The following is a 21,959-nucleotide window of genomic DNA, read 5'->3' on the forward strand; positions in this document are numbered from 1 at the left end:
CATGACGTGGGTGCACTCATCCTGCCGAGAGACCTTGCTTCCCTTTCCCTTGGCCTCTTCCAATCATGCATGTCTACCTGTGTTCTTCATCCCACCTGCTCTCAGGGTACCACCCTGTGGAGAGCCCTCCCAGCCTGCACTGTGCCCATAGTCATCTCTCTACTGGCTTCCTAAGCCAGTGTAGTTTATGACAGATGATGTCACATCACTCAAATACTGAGGTGTGGCACTCTGCCTCTTCCCCAACCCAGTGTCCTCAGCCCTACTTGCACCCTCAGGGGTACTCATTGTCCAGGCTTTGGTTTGGGTTGTTTTTTTTTTTTAAGATTTATTTATTTTTATTATTTTTTTTATTGGAAAGGCGGATATACAGAGAGGAGAGACAGAGAGGAAGATCTTCCATCCGATGATTCACTCCCCAAGTGAGCGCAACGGGCCGATACTATGCCGATCCGAAGCCAGGAGCCTCTTCTGGGTCTCCCACGTGGGTGCAGGTTTCCAAAGCTTTGGGCCATCCTCGACTGCTTTCCCAGGCCACAGGCAGGGAGCTGGAAGGGAAGAGGGGCTGCCGGGATTAGAACCGGCGCCCATATGTGATCCCGGGCGTGCAAGGCGAGGACCTTTAACCACTTGCGCCACCGCGCCGGGCCCAGGTTTGGGTTGTTGGAGTCCCTGTTCTGTGGGTATGCAGGCTCACCTTTATTTTTTTTTTTTTCAGGCTCACCTTTAGAATAGCAGCACTTGCATTGTTGGGACTGGTTGTTGGTGATTCTATATGCTCTTAGTGACTAAGTTTGTGTCGTGAGAAAAGACCAGATCTCATCTGGTCGTTGTCCAGCGATGGCCACTGAGAGGACTTCTTCTTTCTCTCTCTGTCTCTCTGTCTCTCTGTCTCTCTGTCTCTCTCTCTCTCTCTCTCACACACACACACACACACACACACGGTGCTGCGGTGCACATTTCAAAGTGTCTGCCATGGGATTGCAGGGTCTAAGGCTGCACCTGTTTCATTTTCTGCCAGACAGTGCCAACATTTGATGGCTAAGAAGGCCTTGCAGATTCCTACCCCTAGCAGTGCTGCATGACAGTGTCTGTTTCCCTGAAATCTCACGGACTATCAATATTAGTCATCTTTCCCAGCAGTTGTCACAGTCATGGCAAAAATATCTCATTGTTGTTTTAATTTTGGTCATTATGTGCAATACAACAGGGGACAGTTTGTTTTGTGTTTCATCATGATTAGTGAAATTCAGCATCGTGATTAGTGAAATTCAGCATGGCTTGACGTGTCTATTGGCTTTAAAGAATTTCCTTTGTAAAGTACCTATCTGTAATTGCTTATAGCTGAGCTGCTGTCTTTATATGCACATACGTGTGTGTGTCTCTGATCGTTCATTCTTATTCATTTATTTGAAAAGCAGAGTTAGAACTTTCCATTCATCTGGTTCACTCTCCAGGTGTCTGCAATGACTGGGCCAGGGCCAGGCTCAAGTCAAGAGTCTAGAAGGCTGTGCAGGTTGCCCGTGTGAGTGGCGGGACGCCAAGTCCCAGAGCATCTTCCACTACTTTCCCAGGTGCAGTAGCAGGCATCTGGATTTGAAGTGGAGCAGCCGGGGCTTGAACCAGCACTGAAACGAGATGCTGGTTTAACTGCCTGAATACATGTACCTGTCCCAGGGCCGGCCATGTGGCCACTTAGGGGATGTGATATTTCACATTTTCAGGATATATCTGTCATCAGTTTTTTTTTCCTTTAAGATATTTCTTTTTCCAGTAGTCATTTTTTTTTAATTGAGGTATAATTTACATCTAGCAAACTGCACAGAGCCGCTCTGTGTTGTACCTAACCTTGGAGAGTATCTCTTCCCCAAGCTGTCAAAGTGTTTTCCAAATGTTTATTATTTCTTCTTCTTTTTTAAAAGAATGTTAACAAACTTTATTATTTGGAAAAAAGACAGTTATTTATTTGAAAAGCAGAATGACAAAGCTCTCTCAGCAAGAGAACTTCTATTCCCTGGTTCTTCCCCTAAGTGGCCACATGGCCGGGCCTGGGACAGGGCAAAGCCAGGCTCCTGGAATTTCATCTGCATCTTCCGTGGTGGATTGGGGGGCAGGGACCCGAATCCTTGGGCCACCATCTGCTGCTTTTCCAGGCCATTAATGGACTAGCTGGGATTCAAACCCATGCCCTGATCTGGATGTCAGAATTGTAAGCAGAGACTTCATTGGCTGTGGCACCGTGCCGGCCCCTAACAGACTTTATGTTCTGTTAATGTGCTCGCTTAACCTGCTGGTAAATTCTCTGGTGATCATTGAGAAGCTGGGTGTAGGAGTGATGATTTCTTGCTTGCTGTGTTTCATCTCATGGACGCTTCACCCGTTTTCTTTAGGAGGAACCTCTGAATGCCTCTCTTCTAGTTCCTTCCCAGAACATGACGGAATGCGTTGTCAGCTGAGGCCTCCTACTGTGGAGTAGAACTTTCTACTATAGGACTGTCGGTCCCACTCATTACCCAACCTCCTTCTAGTGTCCCTGTATCTTCCCCTTCTTAATCTCTAGGGACCTGGAGCTTACTCTTTGTTTTTTTTTTTTTTTTTTTAAGATTTATTTATTTACTTAACTTTTACTTTTTTATTATTATCATTTGATGATACAGTTCCGTAGGCCCTGGGATTTCCCTTACCCCCTCCCCAACTCCCTCCCCTCTCACTGAGTTCCACTATATCATTACTATAGTATAGTTCTTCATACACAGTCATATGTCCATCATTGTGGACATGGACAGTGGCAGAGAGTCCAGCATCCTATTGTCAAGATATAGTTAACAGTTTCGTTGAGAGTCCATCTTTGGTCTGGAAGTAGAGATGCATACTGTATTGTATCCTCATATCTGGATATGATAGTCTCCATCACACAGTTACTATACATCCCCTTAAATGAAAAGCCATGATACAAAATCAACAACAGGAAGAAAAAAAAGAAATTAACACCACCATGAAGTTAAATCACATGCTACTGAATGACTAATGTGTCGTTGAAGAAATGAAAAAGAAAACCAAGAACCTTCTTGAAGAAAGTGATGCTACTGTACGACCCATCAGTCACTGAGGAATTTAATCAGAAGAAAGTGTTTTGAAGAGATGAAATTAACAACAACAAAATCAAAATCCATGAGATACAGTTTCCGCTGATCTTTGTTGGTGAAATGTGCTCAGTGCTGTGGGGAAGCGGCCGAGCTAGACAGACATGAAGGGCATCTGGGCAGACAGATGGGGGGATGTACAGAGGAAGGGGAGACTACTCAGTTTCTCCTTCTCTCTCTAAGGAGGTGGCTTGTTTGTGTTGGAGGTGTCTAAGGCTTTTTGAATGGCAATGAGTTTCCTGCCTGGCAGGCAGCATAGCCCAGGGTGCAGAAATGCCCAGTGCTCTTGGGTTGCAGTTTTGCTTTGCCACATGATCGACATCCGTAGTTAGAAAAACTGACTGGGACCCGGTGCCATAGTGTAGAGGTTAAAGTCCTTGCCTTGAATGCACCGGGATCCCATGTGGGTGCCGGTTTTAATCCTGACAGCCCCACTTCCCATCCAGCTCCCTTCCTGTGGCCTGGGAAAGCAGTAGAGGACGGCCCAAAGCTTTGGGACCCTGCACCCACGTGGGAGACCTGGAAGAAGTTACTGGCTTCGGACTGGCTCAGCTCCATCCGTTGCAGCCACTTGGTTAGTGAGCCACCGGATGGAAGATCTTCCTCTCTGTCTCTTCTCCTCTCTGTCTATCCGCCTTTCCAATAAAGATAAATAAATCTTAAAAAAAAAAAACAACCTGACTCTAAAATTATAAATGATGCTTCTGGGTGTGGAGAAAAGTTTCTCTTGACCTTTTCAGATTCAGTTGCAAGGCCTCCTCTGAAACAAGACAAGGATCTCACTTCGGGGTCTGGAGTGTGTGATGGAAGGGAAACAGAACACAGTAGAGGATACCATGTCTGGAATCCTGGGAATAATGGGGTTTCCTCTCTCTCTCTCTCTCTCTCTCTATATATCTCTATATATATATATATATATATATATATATATATATGCACTCATGTGTGTGTGTGTATGAAACCTGAAATCCAAAACTTTTTTGAGTGAATTTCAGATTTCTGAAGAAGTTCACTAGACTTGAACTTGGTGACCCAAGCTGACACTCTGTTCTCCGCATGCTGTTTGTCTGGGTCATGGTGTATTATTAGGCATTCAGTTTATCTGTCAAACTCCTGGTGTCCTGTCTCTTGCTCTTTTTAGGAACTCCATCCCCTTCCTTTGGCGCCTCTGCTTTCTCCCAGCCTCAGGAGCCTGCACTCTCTGCCTTCTCCATGCTGCTGAGCAGTCAAGGGATGCCCAGCCCTGGCATGGCCTCTGAGGACGTCGGGGACTGGCCCAGCCGCTCGGCCAGCTGGCTGCTTCAAGTGCAGGCAGCGGTGTTTCCAAGGAGAGCCCATGTTGGATTCAGGCCCTACACCCTGGGTTGCTTGTGCCTTTGAGGTGTGCCAGTGTGCGCAGCCTCACCTGGGAGCATGGACAAGCTGTGGCTTCCATCCTCCGCCCCTCTTCTTCTTCTTCTAGAAATGAACCTTCCTTCCTTTGCTACTGCGTCTGCAAAGCAGTCTTGGAAACTCTCACACTCTGAGCTCCAGGGTGTCTCCATACTTAATGATGGAGCTGTCTTCATCCCCAGTGAGATGTTTAATAATGGAGGCGATTTGAAAAGCTTCTCCTGTGACTCCAATTGGTATTTCATTCTTAACCAAATAGTGAAAACTTTTACCAAGCCAGTTGGTATTGCAGATTACATCGGTCAGGTTTATGGGGGGTGAGTGGCAAAACTACGTGCAGACTCCCTTTCCCCCTAAAAGTGTGTGGGAGTCAAGTGGAAATTATAATTGATCCGCTGACTCTGTCGGCCTGAAGTGGGAGAGGAGTTTCATCATCAGACCCGAAATTGCTACCGCAGGGAAAGGATACTTGAGGTTTCAGCGGAAGAAATTAACTAAGTCATTCCTTTTTCTCTGGAGACGGGGAACAGATAATTAGGAATGAGATTTACTGAACATTTAGTGCTGCTGCTTAATTAAGCAAGCCCACATCACGGTGTTTAAAGTGTCAACAGGTTCAGATACTCAAAGGGAACAAATTGACAACTGGAGTGTAATTGAAACACCGTCGAAAACTGTTTCTCATTGTGCCAACCCTCATTCCAACTGCCATGCGCTTGGAAGCATTTAGGGGATTAAACACTGGAAATCACAAACATGTATGGGGTCCAATTTTTTTTTTTTTAAAGATGTATTTACTTATTTGAAAGAGTTATGGAGAGAGAGGGGAAGTGAGAGGCAGGTGGAAGGAGATCTTCCATTGATTGATTTACTTCCTCAAATGGCCACAACAGACACGGGCTGGGCCAGGTGGAAAACCGGAGCCTGTACCTCCATCCAACCTCCCACGTGTGTGGCAGGAAGCCCGGGCACTCAGGCTTTTCCAGGTGCAACGGCAGGGAAAGCGATTGGAAACAGGACAGCTAGGGCTGGAACCAGCGTTTATGTGGGGTCACAGGTGGTGGCTTAACCCCCAGGGCCACAGTGCCAACCCTGGAGCGCTGCCCTGTGAATCTGTCATTTCCACGTACCTGTGAGGGTGGAAGAGGTTGGATCTCTACTTTCAAGGGGCTAAAGGGTTTTCATTTGGAAGAGGAAGTGTGTGTAGATGTCACAGAGGTTACCCAGATAACCAACAAGAGGGTGAAAGGACCATCCTGGGGGAGGACACTTAGGGCACAGGAGAGCTTTAGGAGACAGTTATGGGCCCTGCCGTGTCAGGATGGAAGACAGCCTGGGCACACACATGCAGGTGCCAGAGTGGGAGCTCACAAATAGCTCCGTGGAGCTGGGTACACGTTTGCTGGTGATGGAGTGCACAGTGGGCAGTGGTATGAAGCCAGATTCTTTTTCCCCCTGCGCGCTCATCTGCCTGTACACACATGGGCTGGACGAGAGGTCCCCGAGAGCCCCCGCAGGGAGTGGAGGCGGCAGTGTGTGTCGGATGCTCTCTGGAGTGATATTGCCTAGCCCGTGTCTGGGGATGCGTGTCTTCTGGAGCTAGTTCCCCTGACCTGCAGTTTGCTGTTTGGTTTTGTGTATGCTCTGATTTCAAGCACTTGCTGTAGACTGAAGGCTGTAGGGGAGAGTGGGGGAAAGGGGTCCAAGCTGGGGCCTGGCTGTCTCCCAGTGGCTGGTTCGTGCCTGTCACCCAGGAGTCCTACGGGCGCAGATGGCTTCGTCCACACTCCCAGGGACACTGCCTCTGGCCTGGATCTTGGGACTGGAGAGGGAGAAAGGAAGTTGCAGGCAACCTTGGAGGGTAGAGGCAGGGGAGGCTGCTGGGTCTCTGCGGCTGCAATGGCCTCCTCTGGGCACACACTGACCCCATCACAAAGAGTGGGCACATGGTCGCCTGCCTTTTCAGCAGTCCCTCATTGGGAGCCATCCCTCTCTTGTCGTACAAGAGGGGGCAGTAACTCCAGCACCCTGACTTTTGAAGGGAGATTCAGGTGTAACATTTCTTTTGCTCACTTCATTGTGATTGGTGCAACATTGTTGCCTGGGGAAACTGTAGCCCAGGATGGGGTAGGGTGGGGAGGGGCAAAGAGGGGAATCGGCTTCCTACTCCAGCTGTAAATGAGCAGGTCCACCTGCCAACGTAAGACTGCCTCCTTTTCTGCCCCTTGGCTTTCAACCTGAGGGCCCTCGGTGTGAGGATCCTTTGTGGCCATCCACAGCAAACTCGGAGTCTGTGCTGCGATAAATCCTGACACGGAACATGCAGCTCCCAGGCCAGGATGCTTGGGGAGAAGTTGGCCTCACTGGCCTGGCTGGCTGGTACAGACTGCTGACCTCTGAGGTCCTGGGGGAGGGAATGCTGCTTGCACACCATGGGAACACTGCCCATGCCCCCTCTGCCCAGCCCTCCAGAATGTGACAATGTTATGGTCCTGGCCCCGCTTTCTCTTTGGGAGACCCACCAGTGTGTCCATTTCATCCATTCATTCATTCATTCGCCTGAAAGCTATGTTCTTGCACATCACATCTCCCCAGGTGAAACCACGCCATTTATTCCCCCTGTGGAGCATGTTTGCGATGGGGTCGGGTTTTACCTTGCTCTGTTTGTTGGTCCAGGGTTGAGCCAAAAGGGACTTGGTACTGTTTTCTCTTCTGGATGCTTCTTTGGCCGGGGGGCTCAGGATCTGCTTCCCCACAAGCTGATCAACTTGGACTTGCTTCTCATCTGCCCTTGCTGGGTGTTCCTGTTTCAGTGAGTGGCAGGCAGGCAATCTTGGAGTCTCTAGAGGGGAGTCGACGTTCTTGCAAGCCAGAGTGTTTACCGATCTTGGCCACGGGGCACTGGGTGATGGCAGGGCCCTGGAGGTCCTGAGCGACAGCCGGAACCAACAGGTGGAGATGTGTCCCCCACCTCTCCTGCGTCTTTTCCCCTGCTTCTGGTTGCCTCCTTACTTTTCTGAGCTCTCCCTGCCCATCAAATCCTACTTTCTGGAAGCCTGTCTAGGTCAGAAATGTCACTGTACTGCACTTTGCTTGTGACCAAAGTTGTTGGAGCTGCGTTCAAGGAGGTGGAGGCAGGGATGGTGCCCAGGGGAGAGAGGGAATTTCAGGGGACACCGAGTCCTCCCAGGGCCTCTCTGAGTCTTCCAGATAAAGGGTGTCAGCCCCTCTCCCTGGTGGAGCAGCCTCAGCTCAGCCTCCAAGTCCAGAGGACCTTGTCACGGGCTCTGAGTGGGAAGTCACAAAGCGTGAGGCACAGCCTCCTCAGGGATCGGTGTCCAAGTGTAGCCATGGCTCTTGGGTTGCAACCCAGCTGGGAAAGGTCCCATCAGAGGATGTGACCAAGGTTAGCTTCTCCCCAACTGGCTTCCTCCAGCCTCAGGCTGATCCCATGGCTTTGCCTGGTCCCTCCCAGGTCGCGTTCTTCCTTACTGTTGGCTCCTGTGGCCACTTCCAGCCAGGTCTCCCCAGGAAGGCAGTGCCGTGTGGACTTGTCCTGTATGGGGGAGCGACCAGTGCTGCTCTCCTGGGGCCCAGCTGGAGCTCCCGGGAAGGCCAGCCCCATTCTCCCCCTGGAGTTTGGGGGAGGTACCAGGGAAATAATGGCCAACTGGTTGGGGGATGATTTAGGTTCTGAACATTCACTATTTTCTCCTTGGGAGCCACAAACTGTGTGACCCAAAAGCACGAGGCAGAATGAAACCCAAGGACCCCCGAGTTTCTGACCCAGCTGTGTGGAGAAAGGTGGCTTGGCACTGGCAGCAATTGGGCTCCTCTACTTTTTCAATCTCTTGGCTTACCTGTCTCTCTACCTTCTTTCTACCCGCAGGCTCTATATCGGAGGCCTTGTAACCCTTAGGGGGAGGAGATGGGGGTCCTAGCACCCATGCCCTCCTCTCCTCACTCTGCCCCGGTTGCTCTGCCCTCAGCAGGGATGGAAGGGTTGAGTGTGTGTGAGGGGGGTCATAGTGGGGTCCCCTGAGGAGCAGCAGGAGCCTGGCTCCCAGCAGCTGGGGTGCCCCGGCCTTCCAGAGGAACACATAGAGTCTGCCCCCGTGCGGCTGGCCCCCAAACGGGAGCCACGTTCCTCTCACCCCACAGGGGAGCCACGTTCCGAGGTTCAACTGCATCAGGATGGTGAGAGAGGGGCAGTCAGCAGGTAGGGGCAGAGAAATCCCCATCTCCCTTCATGGTCCTGCAGGACACCTGTGAGGGTCAAGGTTGACTGTGCTCAGGTGTTGGTAATTCCTGCAGTCCTGGCTGGGTTATGGTGGGTGGGTGGGGCTGGCAGGGCTTCCAACTCCCTGCGCCTGTTGCATTTGCTGGGGGAAAGCTGCTCTTACCCTCTTCCGCATCTCCTGGGAGTCTGGGTGAACTACAAGGGGTAGCCATTCCAGTTGCAAGTGGATACATGGAGTGGTTCCTGTCTAAAAAGCCAAGAGTTATCTGAGACTCATTTTTCTTTGGTCTGGCAAAAGCTTCCGCACAACTGCGTGCTGCTGTGCCATGGGGGCAGATGCACAGACGAAGTGCAGTAATGCAGTGGGCAGAGCCACTGACTGTCAGCACACGGTCCTTGCTGCTGGCCTGGCTGCGTGCAGCAGTTCTGTTTTTCTAGTCTGCTGACTCAGATCCCCCCCTGCAATAATGTATCCCTTGTGGTTGGAGATAGCATGGGATTATGGACTGAAACAAGATAGCTGGGGCAAAACCTTGGGAACATTTCTAAGCCCACGCAGGGGCCACGTGAAGATTGGTCTTACTCCCAGGCCCAGAGAAGGGTGATAATGGAGTGACTCATCAAGCCCCCATAGCAAAGCTGCAGCACTTTCCCATACAGCGCCTCCATCTGGTGGGGAGGGGAAGTGAAACAGCCGTTCCCTCTTGGCTTGGAACAGGCAAGGATCAGAAACGACACATGGCTGGCTCCTCTTTTATTTATTTATTTATTTTTTGCTTTTTAAAGATTTATTTATTTCTATTAGAAAGTCAGACTTACAGAGAGAGGAGAAACAGAGAGAACTATCTTCCATCTGCTGGGTCACTCCCCAAGTAGCTGCAAGGACCAGAGCTGAGCTGATCTGAAGCAAGGAGCCTGGAGCTTCTTCTGGGACTCCCACATGGGTGCAGGGTTCCAAGGCTTTGAGCCACTTTCCACTGCTTTCCTAGGCCACAAGCAGGAAGTAGGATGGGAAGTGTAACAGTTGGGATACGAACTGGTGCACTTATGGGATCCTGGCGTGTACAAGGCAAGGACTTTAACCACTAGGCTACCATGCTGGGCCCCTCCTGGCTCCTCTTGGGACCTGGAGCTCCACCAAGCTGTAGCTCTTGCCGTTGGAGCTGTGAAAATCCATCTGGGTAATGCAGGGGAGAGGTGAGCAAGCTCGGGCTGTGTAGCTCACAGTATGTGAGGATGGTAGTAGGTGGGGCGGGGCCTGAAGCACCACCCAGCCCCATCTGTCCCCTCCTCTTCCTCTGGGCCAACTCTCATCTTTGTCCGTTGTGCCTGTCTTCAGCACAGTGGTCTCATCTCGAAATCCAATTGAAAGACCCAAGGTTCACATCAACCATGTGCTCTTTTTCTGAATTTCTAGGAGTGCGGGAACTTGGGCGGGCTGTCAGTGCGTTCGCTGGGGCTGACGCAGCCGGTGGAGCAGGCTGGGCGGGATGATTTCTGACGAGTCTCTAAGTCACGTGGAGGGTCCCATGTGTCTCTGTGGGGTCCAGATGGCAGTGTCTCTGTGGCACAGTCCAGAAGGGACACAGGTCAGCTTCCTAGCAATGTCCTGAATGACTGGGAGGCAAAGGGTGTGGCTAGGATTTGAAAGTGTCTCTCGGCTGGGGTGGAGGAGGGGTATGTAGGGTAGTGGGTTAAGTCTCCACTTGCAGTGCCGGCATCCCAGATGATCGCTGGTTCACGTGCTGGCTGCTCCACTTCTGATCCAGCTCCCTGCTATTGTGTGTGGGACAACAGAGGAAGATGAGTCAGGTGCTTGGGCCCCTGAACCCCCCTATGGGAGACCCGGGAAGAAGCTTCTGGTGTCAGACCTGCCCAACTCCCTCCATTGTGGCCATTTGGGGAATGAATGAGAAGACAGAAGATCTCTCTCTCTCTCTCTCTCTCTCTCTGTCTCTGCCTCTTTCTCCTTCTGTAAATCTGCCTTTCAAATACAAGAATTGAAAAAAGAAATCAAGACATCTGAAAAATGGCATTGTGCTTTTAAGAAAAAAAAAGTGTCTTGGTTAGAATGGGAATGGCAGACTGAAGTCTTCTCTGGGGATAACGAGGAAAGCTGGTGGAAAAATCTAGACGCATTTCTGCTTCCTGCACCCAGCTATCTTCATGAACACGTTGATGTTAATTACACAGTGGGATCTGAAATTGTGATCAGCTATACATATGTCCACATGTTCATACATACATATATCCATACATATGTTTATATGATGTCCTAGTTGGCCATGCGAGGCAGGCAGGTGGCAGAGGAAAGCAGTGGCGTGAGCCTGGGTGTCAGACATTCTTTTTTTTTTAATTTATTTTTATTATTTTTATTGGAAAGGCAGATATACAGAGAGGAGAGACAGAGAGGAAGATCTTCCGTCCAATGATTCACTCCCCAAGTGAGCGCAACGGGCCGATGCTATGCCGATCCAAAGCCAGGAGCCTCTTCCAGGTCTCCCACGCGGGTGCAGGGTCCCAAGGCTTTGGGCCGTCCTCGATTGCTTTCCCGGGCCACAGGCAGGGAGCTGGAAGGGAAGCGGGGCTGCCGGGATTAGAACCGGCGCCCATATGGGATCCCGGGCGTGCAAGGCGAGGACCTTAACCACTGCGCCACCGCGCCGGGCCCTGTCAGACATTCTTAACTTGCGGTGATTCGCCCCACTCACACAGCGCCACTCGGGAGAAGCTGTTTACCAAATGACAGCCAGGTCCTTTAAGAGGCAAGTGACATTTAGGCATTTCTTTCTTTCTTTTTTAAAGGTTTATTCACTCATTTTTATTGGAAAGTTGGATTTTATACAGAGAACGGGAGACAAGGAAGGAAGATCCTTCGTCCGTTGGTTCACTCCCCTAGGGGCTGAAATGGCCAGAGCTAAGCTGATCAGAAGCCAGGAACCAGGAGCCTTTTCTGTGTCTCCCACGTGGGTGCAGGGTCCCAAAGCTGTGGGCTGTCCTCAGCTGCTTTCCCAGGCCACAAGCAGGGAGCTGGATGGGAAGTGGAGCAGCTGGGATAGGAACTGGCGCCCTTATGGGATCCTGGCACATGCAAACGACTTTAGCCACTAGGCTACCACGCTGGGCCCACGTTTGGCATTTCTAACAGTGAGCTGAAAATGGGAAGGACCACGGTAAATATCTCAGAATCTGTGTCGGGGGCGGAGGGAGGGGGGACTCCATCAAGCCCTGAGAGTTAGAGAAAGCCAGCACTGGGCTAGATGCGCTCCCAACTAAACCCACCATTTCAATGACTGCAACTCTGATTAGCTTAAAATGATTATTTTGCCGGCTCTGTAATTTCCTACCAGGAAACTAAGATTCCATCTAGAAGCTGTCTGCTTCTCCGCACGCAGAGCCTGGCCTTCAATTAGGAGAACTTGAAGGCAAAATCAAAAGTGAAAAAAACCACAAATGGAAGACCTAAGTGTGTGATCAGTGCGGGTGCGAATGTCAGTAAGGCTGTTATGAAGGTGGTCAGCAAATTAGATGGCAGGTTGGAGAAATTCTCTAGAAATTCTGGATGCACGAAGGAAATGACTCTAAATGAATCATTTAGAATAGAGAAATGCAGGCCGTGAAAGTGAGAACCTACCAGAGTGGGGCTTATTGAAATCCAAAACAGTAATCATTATAATACAAAAGTTCGTGGGAGGAGACATAAATAGAACTAAAACCCTGGACAGCCTGTGCCATATTCCTTGCCTGTGGTACCGATTCAATCTCCCAGCTATCTTCAGAAAAAAAAAAAAAAAATCCAAAATGCAAGACCGGAAGTCTTATTCTAGAACTCTTTAGCATGGTGAACTCTGAACGTGTGTGGCTGTTAACATTTAGATGCATCAAAAATAAAGCAGCAGATTCCATTCCTAGGTCACACGAGCCCTCTTGGGTCAATGGTGACACAGACAGGATGCTCCCATGAGCTCAGGAAGTTCTCAGTCCCTGACATGCTGCGTTTGTTGCAATTGTTACAATGCTGTTCCTTCTGCTTGGGACCCTGCTGTGATTCCAGACTCCTTACGCTGCAGCTGCGTAACTCAGTCCTGTCTCCTTAGCTGCTGACAGCAGGTGCTGAGGATCCAGGGATGACCAGCAACTGCAGGAAGACAGAATGGTGTCAGAATCAGGTGTGCTTGCTCTGAGACTGCCTAGCGCAGAGCAGCACATTCGGGCCCCGGACACGAGTCAGCAGAGAACTGCAGACACCTCCACGTCTCAGCATTTACCAGCTTTCATTTGGTTCTAAAAGTTTATGTATTTAGGAAATACCAGACAGGGAGAGTGAAAGTGAGAGAGAGAGAGATGTTACTTCCATCTTATTCACTCCCAAAATGTCTACAACAGCTGGAGCTGGGCCAGTGAGAGCCGGCAAGGGGCCAGCACTGTGGTTTATTCAGGCCCTTGGTGCAGCCATTGCATATGGACACTGATTCGAGTCCCAGCTGCTCTGATTCTGATCCAGTTCATTGCTTATGAACTGGGAAACCAGTGGTGGGTGACCTGAAGTTCTGGGGCCCCTGCATTCATGTGGGAGATAGGGAAGAAGCCCCTGGCTCCCAACTTCGGACCAGCTCAGCTCTGGCCACTGGGGCCATTTGGGGAGTGAACCATTATATAGAAGATCTCTCTTTCTCTCTGGGTCTCTCCCTCTCTATGTAACTCTAGCTTTCAACTAACATAATAGTACTTTTTCAAAAGGCAGCTGTAGGACCCGCACAGTAGTCTAGTGGCTATAAGTCCTTGCCTTGCATGCACTGGGATCCTATATGGGCGCTGGTTCATATCCCGGCTGCTCCACTTCTCTTCCAGCTCCCTGCTTGTGGCCTGGGAAAGCAATAGAGGATGGCCCAAGGCCTTGGGACCCTGCACCCGTGTGGGAGACCTGCAGGAAGTTCCTGGCTCCTGGCTTCTGATCAGCTCATCTCTGGCCTTTTCAACCACTTGGGGAGTGAATCAGTAGATGGAAGATCTTTCTATCTCTCATTCTATCCGTAAATCTTTCTAATAAAAATAAACAAATTTTAAAAAAGAAAAAAAAGGGACCAGCTAGAAACTCCATGGAGGTGGCCCACATAGGTGCAGGGACCCCACTGCTTGAGTCACCATCTGTTGCTTTCCGGGGTGTGTGTTGGTGGGATGCTGGAATCTGAGTTAGGATTGGAGCCAGGACTCCGACATCAGCCCTCTGCCACAAGAGGTGGGCATTCTAACCAGCATCTGGACTGTTGCGCCACACACCTGCCCCTTGTGCTGGCTTTCCTACTTGGGCAGCTGACTTCGCTGCTCCTGTGCTCTGCCCTCTCAGCTGCGAGGTGTGATGCAACATCACCCCCAGCCCGGCCCCAGTGGAAGGACCATCAGCACCGGGTGATGTTCCTTGGGGTCCCCGCATGGATGGGCCAGGGCCCTGAACTACCCTGTCTGATAGGCTCCCTGCTTTGTCTTCCAGTGATTTCCCTCAAGGCCTCAGAAGATTCGTCCTTGGAACCCAAGAAAGAGACCTGGGCAGTTTTTGAAGGTAAACCTTGCATGTTCCTCGCTGGTGAGAGCCAGCTCGCTTTTATATCACCGCAAGGGGGGCAGGGGAGATGGCTAGAAGGGCCCGAACTTGTCGGTTTTGCTGTAGCATCACACTCTTCTCTTGGCTTACCTTCGTCCACGTGAGAGGAAGGTGGGTCCTCATTGCTGGGAGGCCACAGATCCTGATGGAGCAGAGGATCGGGGCACCGTCTGCACAATTTCAGTGTCATTTCCTCGCGGAGTCATCCACTCCCAAACTGGGGTGAGGGAGGGTTCCTTCCAGGGATGTCAAAATGCTAACGGAGTCTACTGTGACCACATGGTCTTTCAAGTCGGAGTTTGGAGGTTTGAGATTGTGGATTTAATTAGAAATCTCAAGCGAGTGTCTCGCCTCCTGTGTTCAAAGGCCATGGAGAGTTTCAAAATCCGTGATCCCTGAGTTCTATCCCTGGAGATGCTGCCCTGGAGGAAACTTATTAATAAAACTCCTTAGGGGGATTGCAGGGAGCATCCACGCTAAGGACCAGTTGTGGTCTGGGCTCAGCAGCAGCAAGAACATTCCAGGATGCTCGTCACATATACCCATGGTTGGACCCTGCCATGGCTCCCAGGGACCCACAACTGTGGGGATGGTGTCCAGGGATGTGGGTGTTGTTAACAAGGACTCCAGGTGATGCTGTTGCTTGTTCAGGTCGGGCTTTAGGGAAGGCATCCTTGATGGATTTACTTGAAAGGCAGAATGATAAAAAGAGAGGGCGAGACAGAGGTCTTCCATCTGCTGGTTCACTGCCCCCGAGGGCCTGCAACAGCTGGGACTGGGCAGACAGAAGTCAGGAGCCACGAGCGCCACCCAGGGCTCCGATGAGGGTGACAGGGGCCTGAGGACTTGTGCTATGGCCTGTTGAATCCTAGAGACATTAGCAGGGAGCTGGATAAGTGGGGTAGCTGAGCCTTAAATCGGCACGCCCACGTGGGATGTCTACATTGTTGGCTTAAATTGCTGTCTACAACGCCTGCCCCAAAGCAGATATAATTTTAAAGACTTGTTTATTTGAGAGGCAGAATGAGACAGATAGAGAGAGTAAGAGTAACGGAGAGAGTGCGTTCCTGTTGATTGGTTTGTTCCTCAAATGCCTACAAGGGCCAACGTTAAGCCAGCCTGGCAGGGACCCACTTACTTGGCCTGGCTCCTGGGAGGCTGCACATTAGCAGGAAGCTGGACTTGGGAACAGAGCCAGGACTCAAACTCAGGCGCTTTGATGGGGATTGTAGGCAGGTGTCTTAACTGGCATCTCAACCTTGTGTGTGTCTGTTGTGTATATGTGTGTGCGTCTGTGTGTATGTATTTGTGTGTGTTTTTTTGTGTGTGTGCGCACTTAGGGACCCCAACCTAGTAAGATAACCCACAGTTCCCTCCCTTGATGTCTCGTGCAGGGAACGCCTGCCTGTGGCAGAGAGATGGAGAGCACTTTGCCCCTTTGCAGTAAAAGAGGAGAAAAAGCAGTTACAGTGTCCCTTCCTCATTGCTATTGTGTAACATCTGGGAACCCTGCCTGAGCCTCACACCTGGGGCTCAAAGGCTGTGAAAGCAGGAGCCCTCCTCCTCACCCTTTGCCTGACCCTCCTGGGGACCTGCCGGGCAGCACCCCTGAGATTCTGACCATTAAGGCAGAATCAGGGTCTCAGTGTGCTTCTGACCCACGTGGGCTGCATCATGGGCACTGAGTTCTGGGAACCCAGTGTCCCTGGAAGGGAGTGGGCAGGGCTGGGGCTTCGAGGGAGACCCTCAGGATGAAGGCAGCTCTCACCGGGAAAAGCATTGAGTCCTGTCATGCATGGCTCAGCCTTGGGGCTTCCTCACGTGTGACGTGACCGCTCCCTGTCCACGTGGGCTCCCGCCACAGCATCTCGGTGGTGTGGAATGCAGGCATGGCTGAGAAAGTCAGCCTCCCACTGGCCCGAGTCCCTCCCTGGGCTCCAGGGTCCAGCACGTGGTGTGTGCCTGGCCAAGGGAGTCAGCTCCCGCCGTGGTGAGAACACACTGCCTTCTGGCTCTGTAACTACGCATGCTCCCAGCAGCTGAGTTCTCCTTTATTCCCGTGATAGGAAAAAAGTGGCAGTGGCTGTGAGTTTTGCTTTTTTAACCTAGCTCTTGACAAAGTCTCTGGCGCACGGCCCCGGGCCTTTTGCCCTTTTGTTCCTGGCCTGGACAGCTGCAGTAAGGGCAGCAAGCCTAGTGGGTTGAGTTTGAGACTCAGCTAAGTCCTGGCTGTATGCCCAACACACACACACACACACACACACACACACACACACACACACACGGCCATTGATTGAGATGCTCTTGATGCGATGCTAGAGTGAGTTAAACTCCCATGAGGCTATCATTTAAGTATTTGGCCCTAAGCAAGACAGACTTTCAGACTACATTAAAATATGGTAGATGCAAGCACAGTAGAGCTTTTCTGTTTATTGGTTTGCTTTTTCCTTTTCTTCTCTCTCCCTCCCCTGCCACCCTCCTGCCGTCCTCACACACTATGATTTCCTGAGCTCTTGCATTTTCCCTGGAAATGTAAGAACTGATCTTGACCTTGGTGTGGGGACGCTGGGCTTCCGGGCTTCTGGAGGTACTGGGTTTGAAAAGCATTCCTGAACACCCACACTGGGCCGCCAGCAGGCAGGTGCTCCCTGCTTATCCTGGGCTTGATCACACTGTGTGGGATGATGCTGACGCAGTCCCACTGTCCCCGCATCCACCTGCCATGTGCCACCACTGCAGCCTCCCAGCTGCCATCTGCTTGAGGGAGGCATGGCCTTTCTCTGCATGGTGGCTTGTAGCTCAGTCTGCAAGTGGCCGTGGTGTCTTGGGAAGGCCAAGGGCAGAAGAGAAAGCTGTCCTTACAGAGGGGCCAGCATTGTGCCATGGGTTCAGTCTCAGCTGGTGACTTTGGCCTTCCCTATCAGAGCGTTGGTTCGAGTCCCACTCTGCTTTGGATCCAACTCCCTGCTCAGGTGCTTGGGAAAGCAGCAGAAGATGACCCATTTGCTTGGGTCTCTACCAACTGTTTAGGAGAGTGGGAGTTCCAGGCTACTGGCTGAGCCAAGTGAACAAGCAGATGAAAAAAAAAAATCTCTTTTTCTCTGTGACACTCGGCTTTTCAAATAAATAAAACAGAATCTTTGAAAAAAGGAAGACAATAAATTGTAAGGGAATGCAGAGAATCCAGCACGATTTTCACAGTTCTTGTATGGTACATTGAAAACTTATTTCAGGGGCCCCAGCGTGGTGGCCTAACAGCTAAAGTCCTTGCCTTGCACGTGCCGGGATCATATATGGGCGTCGATTCTAATCCCGGACATCCCACTTCCCATCCAGCTCCCTGCTTGTGGCCTGGGAAAGCAGTCAAGGACGGCCCTTGGGACGCTGCACCCGTATGGGAGACCCAGAGGAAGTTCCTGGCTCCTGGCTTCGGATCGGCTCATCTCTGACTGTCGTGGTCACTTGGGGAGCGACTCATCGGATGGAGGATCTTCCTCTCTGTCTCTCATCCCCTCTGTATATCTGACTTTGCAGTAAAAATAAATAAATCCTTAAATTATTTTTTCTTTTTCAGATTTGGTTAAATGCATTTGTTAAATCCAGGCCAACTTTGGCTTTGGCCTTCAGATGAATGTTGCTTGGCCTGGTCTGAGTCATAAGCTTCAGGGCCGACATTCACAGTTTAGATTTTTTTTAAGCTATTTTTATTGAAAACTCAGATTTATAGAGTGAAGGAGATATAGAGAGAAAGATCTTCCATCCACTTGCCAAGTGGCTACAATGGCTGGAGCTGAACTGATCCAAAGCCAGGAGCCAGCAACTTCTTCCGGGTCTCCCATGCTGGTGTAGCATCCCAAGACTTTGCATTATCCTTGACTGCTTTCCCAGGCCACATTAAGGAGCTGGATGGGAAGTGGAACAACCAGGACATGAACCCATATGGATCCTGGTGCATGCAAGGCAAGAACTTTAGCCACTGGGCTACCAGGCTGCCAGGCTGGGCCCTTTGATTTTTTTGTTTGTTTATTTTTTTACATGGACATTTAAAGAAGTCGAGGATAACACCACTGGACCTCATTCTGGCCCAGAGCCTTGTGACCGTGACCCTGCTTCTATGTGTGTCATGGTGTCCGTGTTTGGAAGCAGCAGACTGGTTGTTATTAAAGAAAGAATGAGGATTTAATTATTTATCTGGAAAGTAAAGTTACAGAGGGAGTAGAGGAATCCGGGTAGAGACCATCTGCTGCTTCATTCCCCACATGGCTCCAATGGTAAGGGATGGGCCAGGTGGAATCGCATAGCCTGTAGCTCCATCTGGGGCCAAGCACTTGGACCATCCTTGCTGCTTCCCCAGGCACATTAGCAGCGAGCTGGATGGGAAGTGCAGCAGCCAGGATTGGAACTGGCACCCATGAGTTGTGCACTCCATAGATGGTGCCTTAATGTGTTCTGCCACAGCATTACCCCCACCTGGTTGACTTCCGGTAGCGTGGAACAGAAGGGGGAAAAAAAAATCAAAATGTCATGTATAGCTTCCTGGCCAGCAGAGAGAGACTGAGTTGTTTGTGAGCCTTTCTCATGCAAGGACACTGGTGCCTGTTGGCTGCCTGGCTCCATGGTCTGCATGCTTGGCTGGGCAGTCAGGCCTGTGGGACCTGCCAGATGTTTAAGGAATCTGCAGCCACAGCTGTCCTGGGAGCGCTCCCCTTGTACCACTTTGAGGAGGCTGCAAAACCATCACTGGGACTTCTGGGTGTACCTTCGCTTCCCACCAGGGCAGTGTGGGCCCTTGATGCCCACTGCCTGCTGCTGTGGGTGCCTCTGGCCATTGTCACCTGCTACCCCATGCCTCCCTGGTGCTGTGGGTCCAGACCAAGGACAGAGAGTAGAAGGAAAGGTGAGCCATGGACCAGGCTGCTCTGTCTGCCTCCAGGGTCAGAGACTCTAAGGAGGCTTTGAAGCCAGATGGGCCTGCCACTTGCTTCAGGGACCCATATTCCCAGGATCCCCTTAAGGCGGATATTGTATCCACTGGCCCTGTGGTCTGTCTGCCCAACCATGTGACAGTGTGGTTGAGCCTCAGTGCATGTGAGAAGTGACTGCACATGTCCTCAGGGTGCTTGGCTCAGCTGCACATGGACGTGGGACTAGTAGGTGTTTGCCGTGCTCCCCGGCTGAACCCCTGGCATGGTATCCCTACTGTAAATCCTGCTGGTGACTCTGCGAGGTCCCATGGTTTGTCATGGTGTGTCATGCCCAGGATCTTCGAGTTCCATTGGTTGCTGGATTTCATGCTGTGTCCTGCGTCTGACCAGCCTGTCATAAGGGACTTGATCCAGCCTGTCCCTTGGGGAGGCAGGTGTCTCCAGAGATGGCCGGGGTGTCTGTGTCTCTAGCCTGGCTTCTGCCTCCTTGGCCCCGGTCAGGGCTTCCCTCTGGGATCCCCCGGGCCCTTCCCTAGGGACTCACAGGATGTGTTATCCAACAGCACTTGAACTCTTGAGGACCCCTCCTTAGAATGTTTTCACTGTTGGCTTCTAGAACCCGCTCTGGTTGCCCCTGCCCTGGCTAGCCTTGTAGCAAGCCCTCTGCCTTTCCCAATCACCTATTCCACTTCCCGCAGTGTTAGTGTAAGTAGTGCCCCTTGGGCACGGTTCCACAACCTTCTTCATGGATTCCTAAATCCGAGATGTTTATGTCTCTCCTATCAGCTTTCACCAGTAGCCTATGCAATTCTCCTGTATATTTCCAGCTGTTTCTAGACATCTTATCATGCCTATTACAATGTCAAGATTTTATAATGGCTATGTTGCCTTATTTGGGGAATAATGGCAAGAAAGGTCTGTACATCTTTGCTACAGATGCAGTCTTCTTGGATCCAGGGTCGGTTCGGTCAGTGAGTGTGAAGGCTAAGGGTACAGAGGGCCAAGTGTGTTTGAAAAGTTCAGACTTCCAAGTTGCTAGGAACAGAAACCTACTCAAGGTAATGTCGGCAGAAATAATGACCGGACCCGGCATGGTAGCCTAGTGGCTAAAGTCCTTGCCTTGCACGCACCAACCTCCCATATGGGCGCCGGTTCTAATCCTGGCAGCTGCACTCCCCATCCAGCTCCCTGCTTGTGGCCTGGGAAAGCAGTCAAGGATGGCCCAAAGCCTTGGGACCCTGCACCCACATGGGAGACCCAGAAGAGCTCCTGGCTCCTGGCTTCGGATTGGCTCAGCTCTGGCCATTGTGGCCACTTGGGGAGTGAATCATCAGACAGAAGATCCTCCTCTCTGTTTACCTGATTTTCAAATAAAAATAAATAAATCTTTAAAGAAAAAAAATGACTGATCATGGAAGCACACAAGAACCTCACAGACCCAAGGATGGAGACTGCGCTGGGTCTCCCGGGGGCCTAGGATGTAGGGGGTAGCAGGGAGGGAGAAAGTCAGCAGTGAAAGACCCTGAGTGTCTGCTGCATTTCCTCCTCCTGCCCTCCCCAAGGGATCAAGAGCCAGCCCTGCCTCGTCGGTCTCTCCATGGAAGGCAGCTGCCCACCACCCCAGCAGCCTGTGCTGTCTCAATTTCAGCACTTAACTGTCTAGGTGCCTCCCAAGGGCTTGACGAAGGTGCATTCCTGTTGACCCAGCAATCCGACTTCCAGGGGCTGAATCTTGAGAATGTCACGTGGGAGATGCATTAAGCACCAGGTCTCTGTATGTTCATCCTGTAGCCCTTCATCACGGAGCGCAGGTGGAACCCCTCGAGTGGTCAGCAGCAGCCCGTTATTCTGTGATGGATGGTGTCTGATGATGATAAACTGAGATCATCTTCTTCAAGATGGTTCAGACTCATCAGCTGAAATGAGCAGTAAATTAAAAAGCAAGGCACCATCTGCCTGTTGGAAGTGCACGTGTTCGAGTCCACTTTCTCTCGCCAATGGCTGGGGACTGGGGTATTCCTGAAGGAGAGGAGTTACTTGGTTCACGGTGCTAGAGAGGTGAAGGCCACCGTTGGATGGCTGAATCCCATCCAGGGCCTCGTGTTTCTCATAGCAAGGTAGGGAAGTGAAGGGTCCGTGGGCCCCTGTAGAGGGGGCCAGCCTTTGCTGTGTCACAGCCAGTGGTTGTGGTGACCACGCCAGGCCCAGGAGAGCACAGATAATCACAGGCTTCCCTGATTGCCTTTGCTAGCTATGAAAGGCCCCTGTGCCCAGCACGGCAGTCACAGTTCACCATGAGCGTGGCAAGGACTGACCCTACTCAAGCCACAACAATAATGCCTGTGTACAAAGGGGAGAGGGGATAAAATTCAGATGCAGGCTGGCAGCGTTTGGAATCCATCCCTAGCTTTTTTAAAAAAAGATCTCTTACAGCATAAATGATCGCAGGAAGATGGGATGGCTGAAAGTGGTGGTTTTTTTTTTTTTAATTTTCTCTCTCTTTTTTTTTTTTTCTCCACTCATGGTTGCCTTCTGTGCTGTTTTAATGCTCTTGGAAGCTGCTGCTCACCTCCCCAGTCTGGGCTGAGTCTCCGCTGCCTGTGTGTTCTTGATTTGGGACAAGCCTTCCGCTCCTTGCAGTTACTATGCAACCCTCT

At 51.0% G+C, this 21,959-nt stretch overlaps 1 protein-coding gene across 1 annotated transcript in view; it reads left to right on the forward strand.

Annotated features, from left to right (window-relative positions):
- VSTM4 (V-set and transmembrane domain containing 4) overlaps window positions 1–21,959 on the forward strand; it is an 80,349-nt gene that overhangs the window by 11,224 nt on the left and 47,166 nt on the right. The window contains exon 3 of the mRNA XM_040970414.1: window positions 14,267–14,335. Within this exon, the coding sequence (XP_040826348.1) occupies window positions 14,267–14,335 (69 nt within the window). The remainder of the gene's footprint in view (window positions 1–14,266; window positions 14,336–21,959) is intronic.

This window comes from Ochotona curzoniae, unplaced genomic scaffold (genome assembly GCF_017591425.1).
Source record: "Ochotona curzoniae isolate NIBS_2020 unplaced genomic scaffold, NIBS_Ocur_1.0 scaffold_4763, whole genome shotgun sequence".
Taxonomy (NCBI): Eukaryota; Metazoa; Chordata; class Mammalia; order Lagomorpha; family Ochotonidae; genus Ochotona; species Ochotona curzoniae.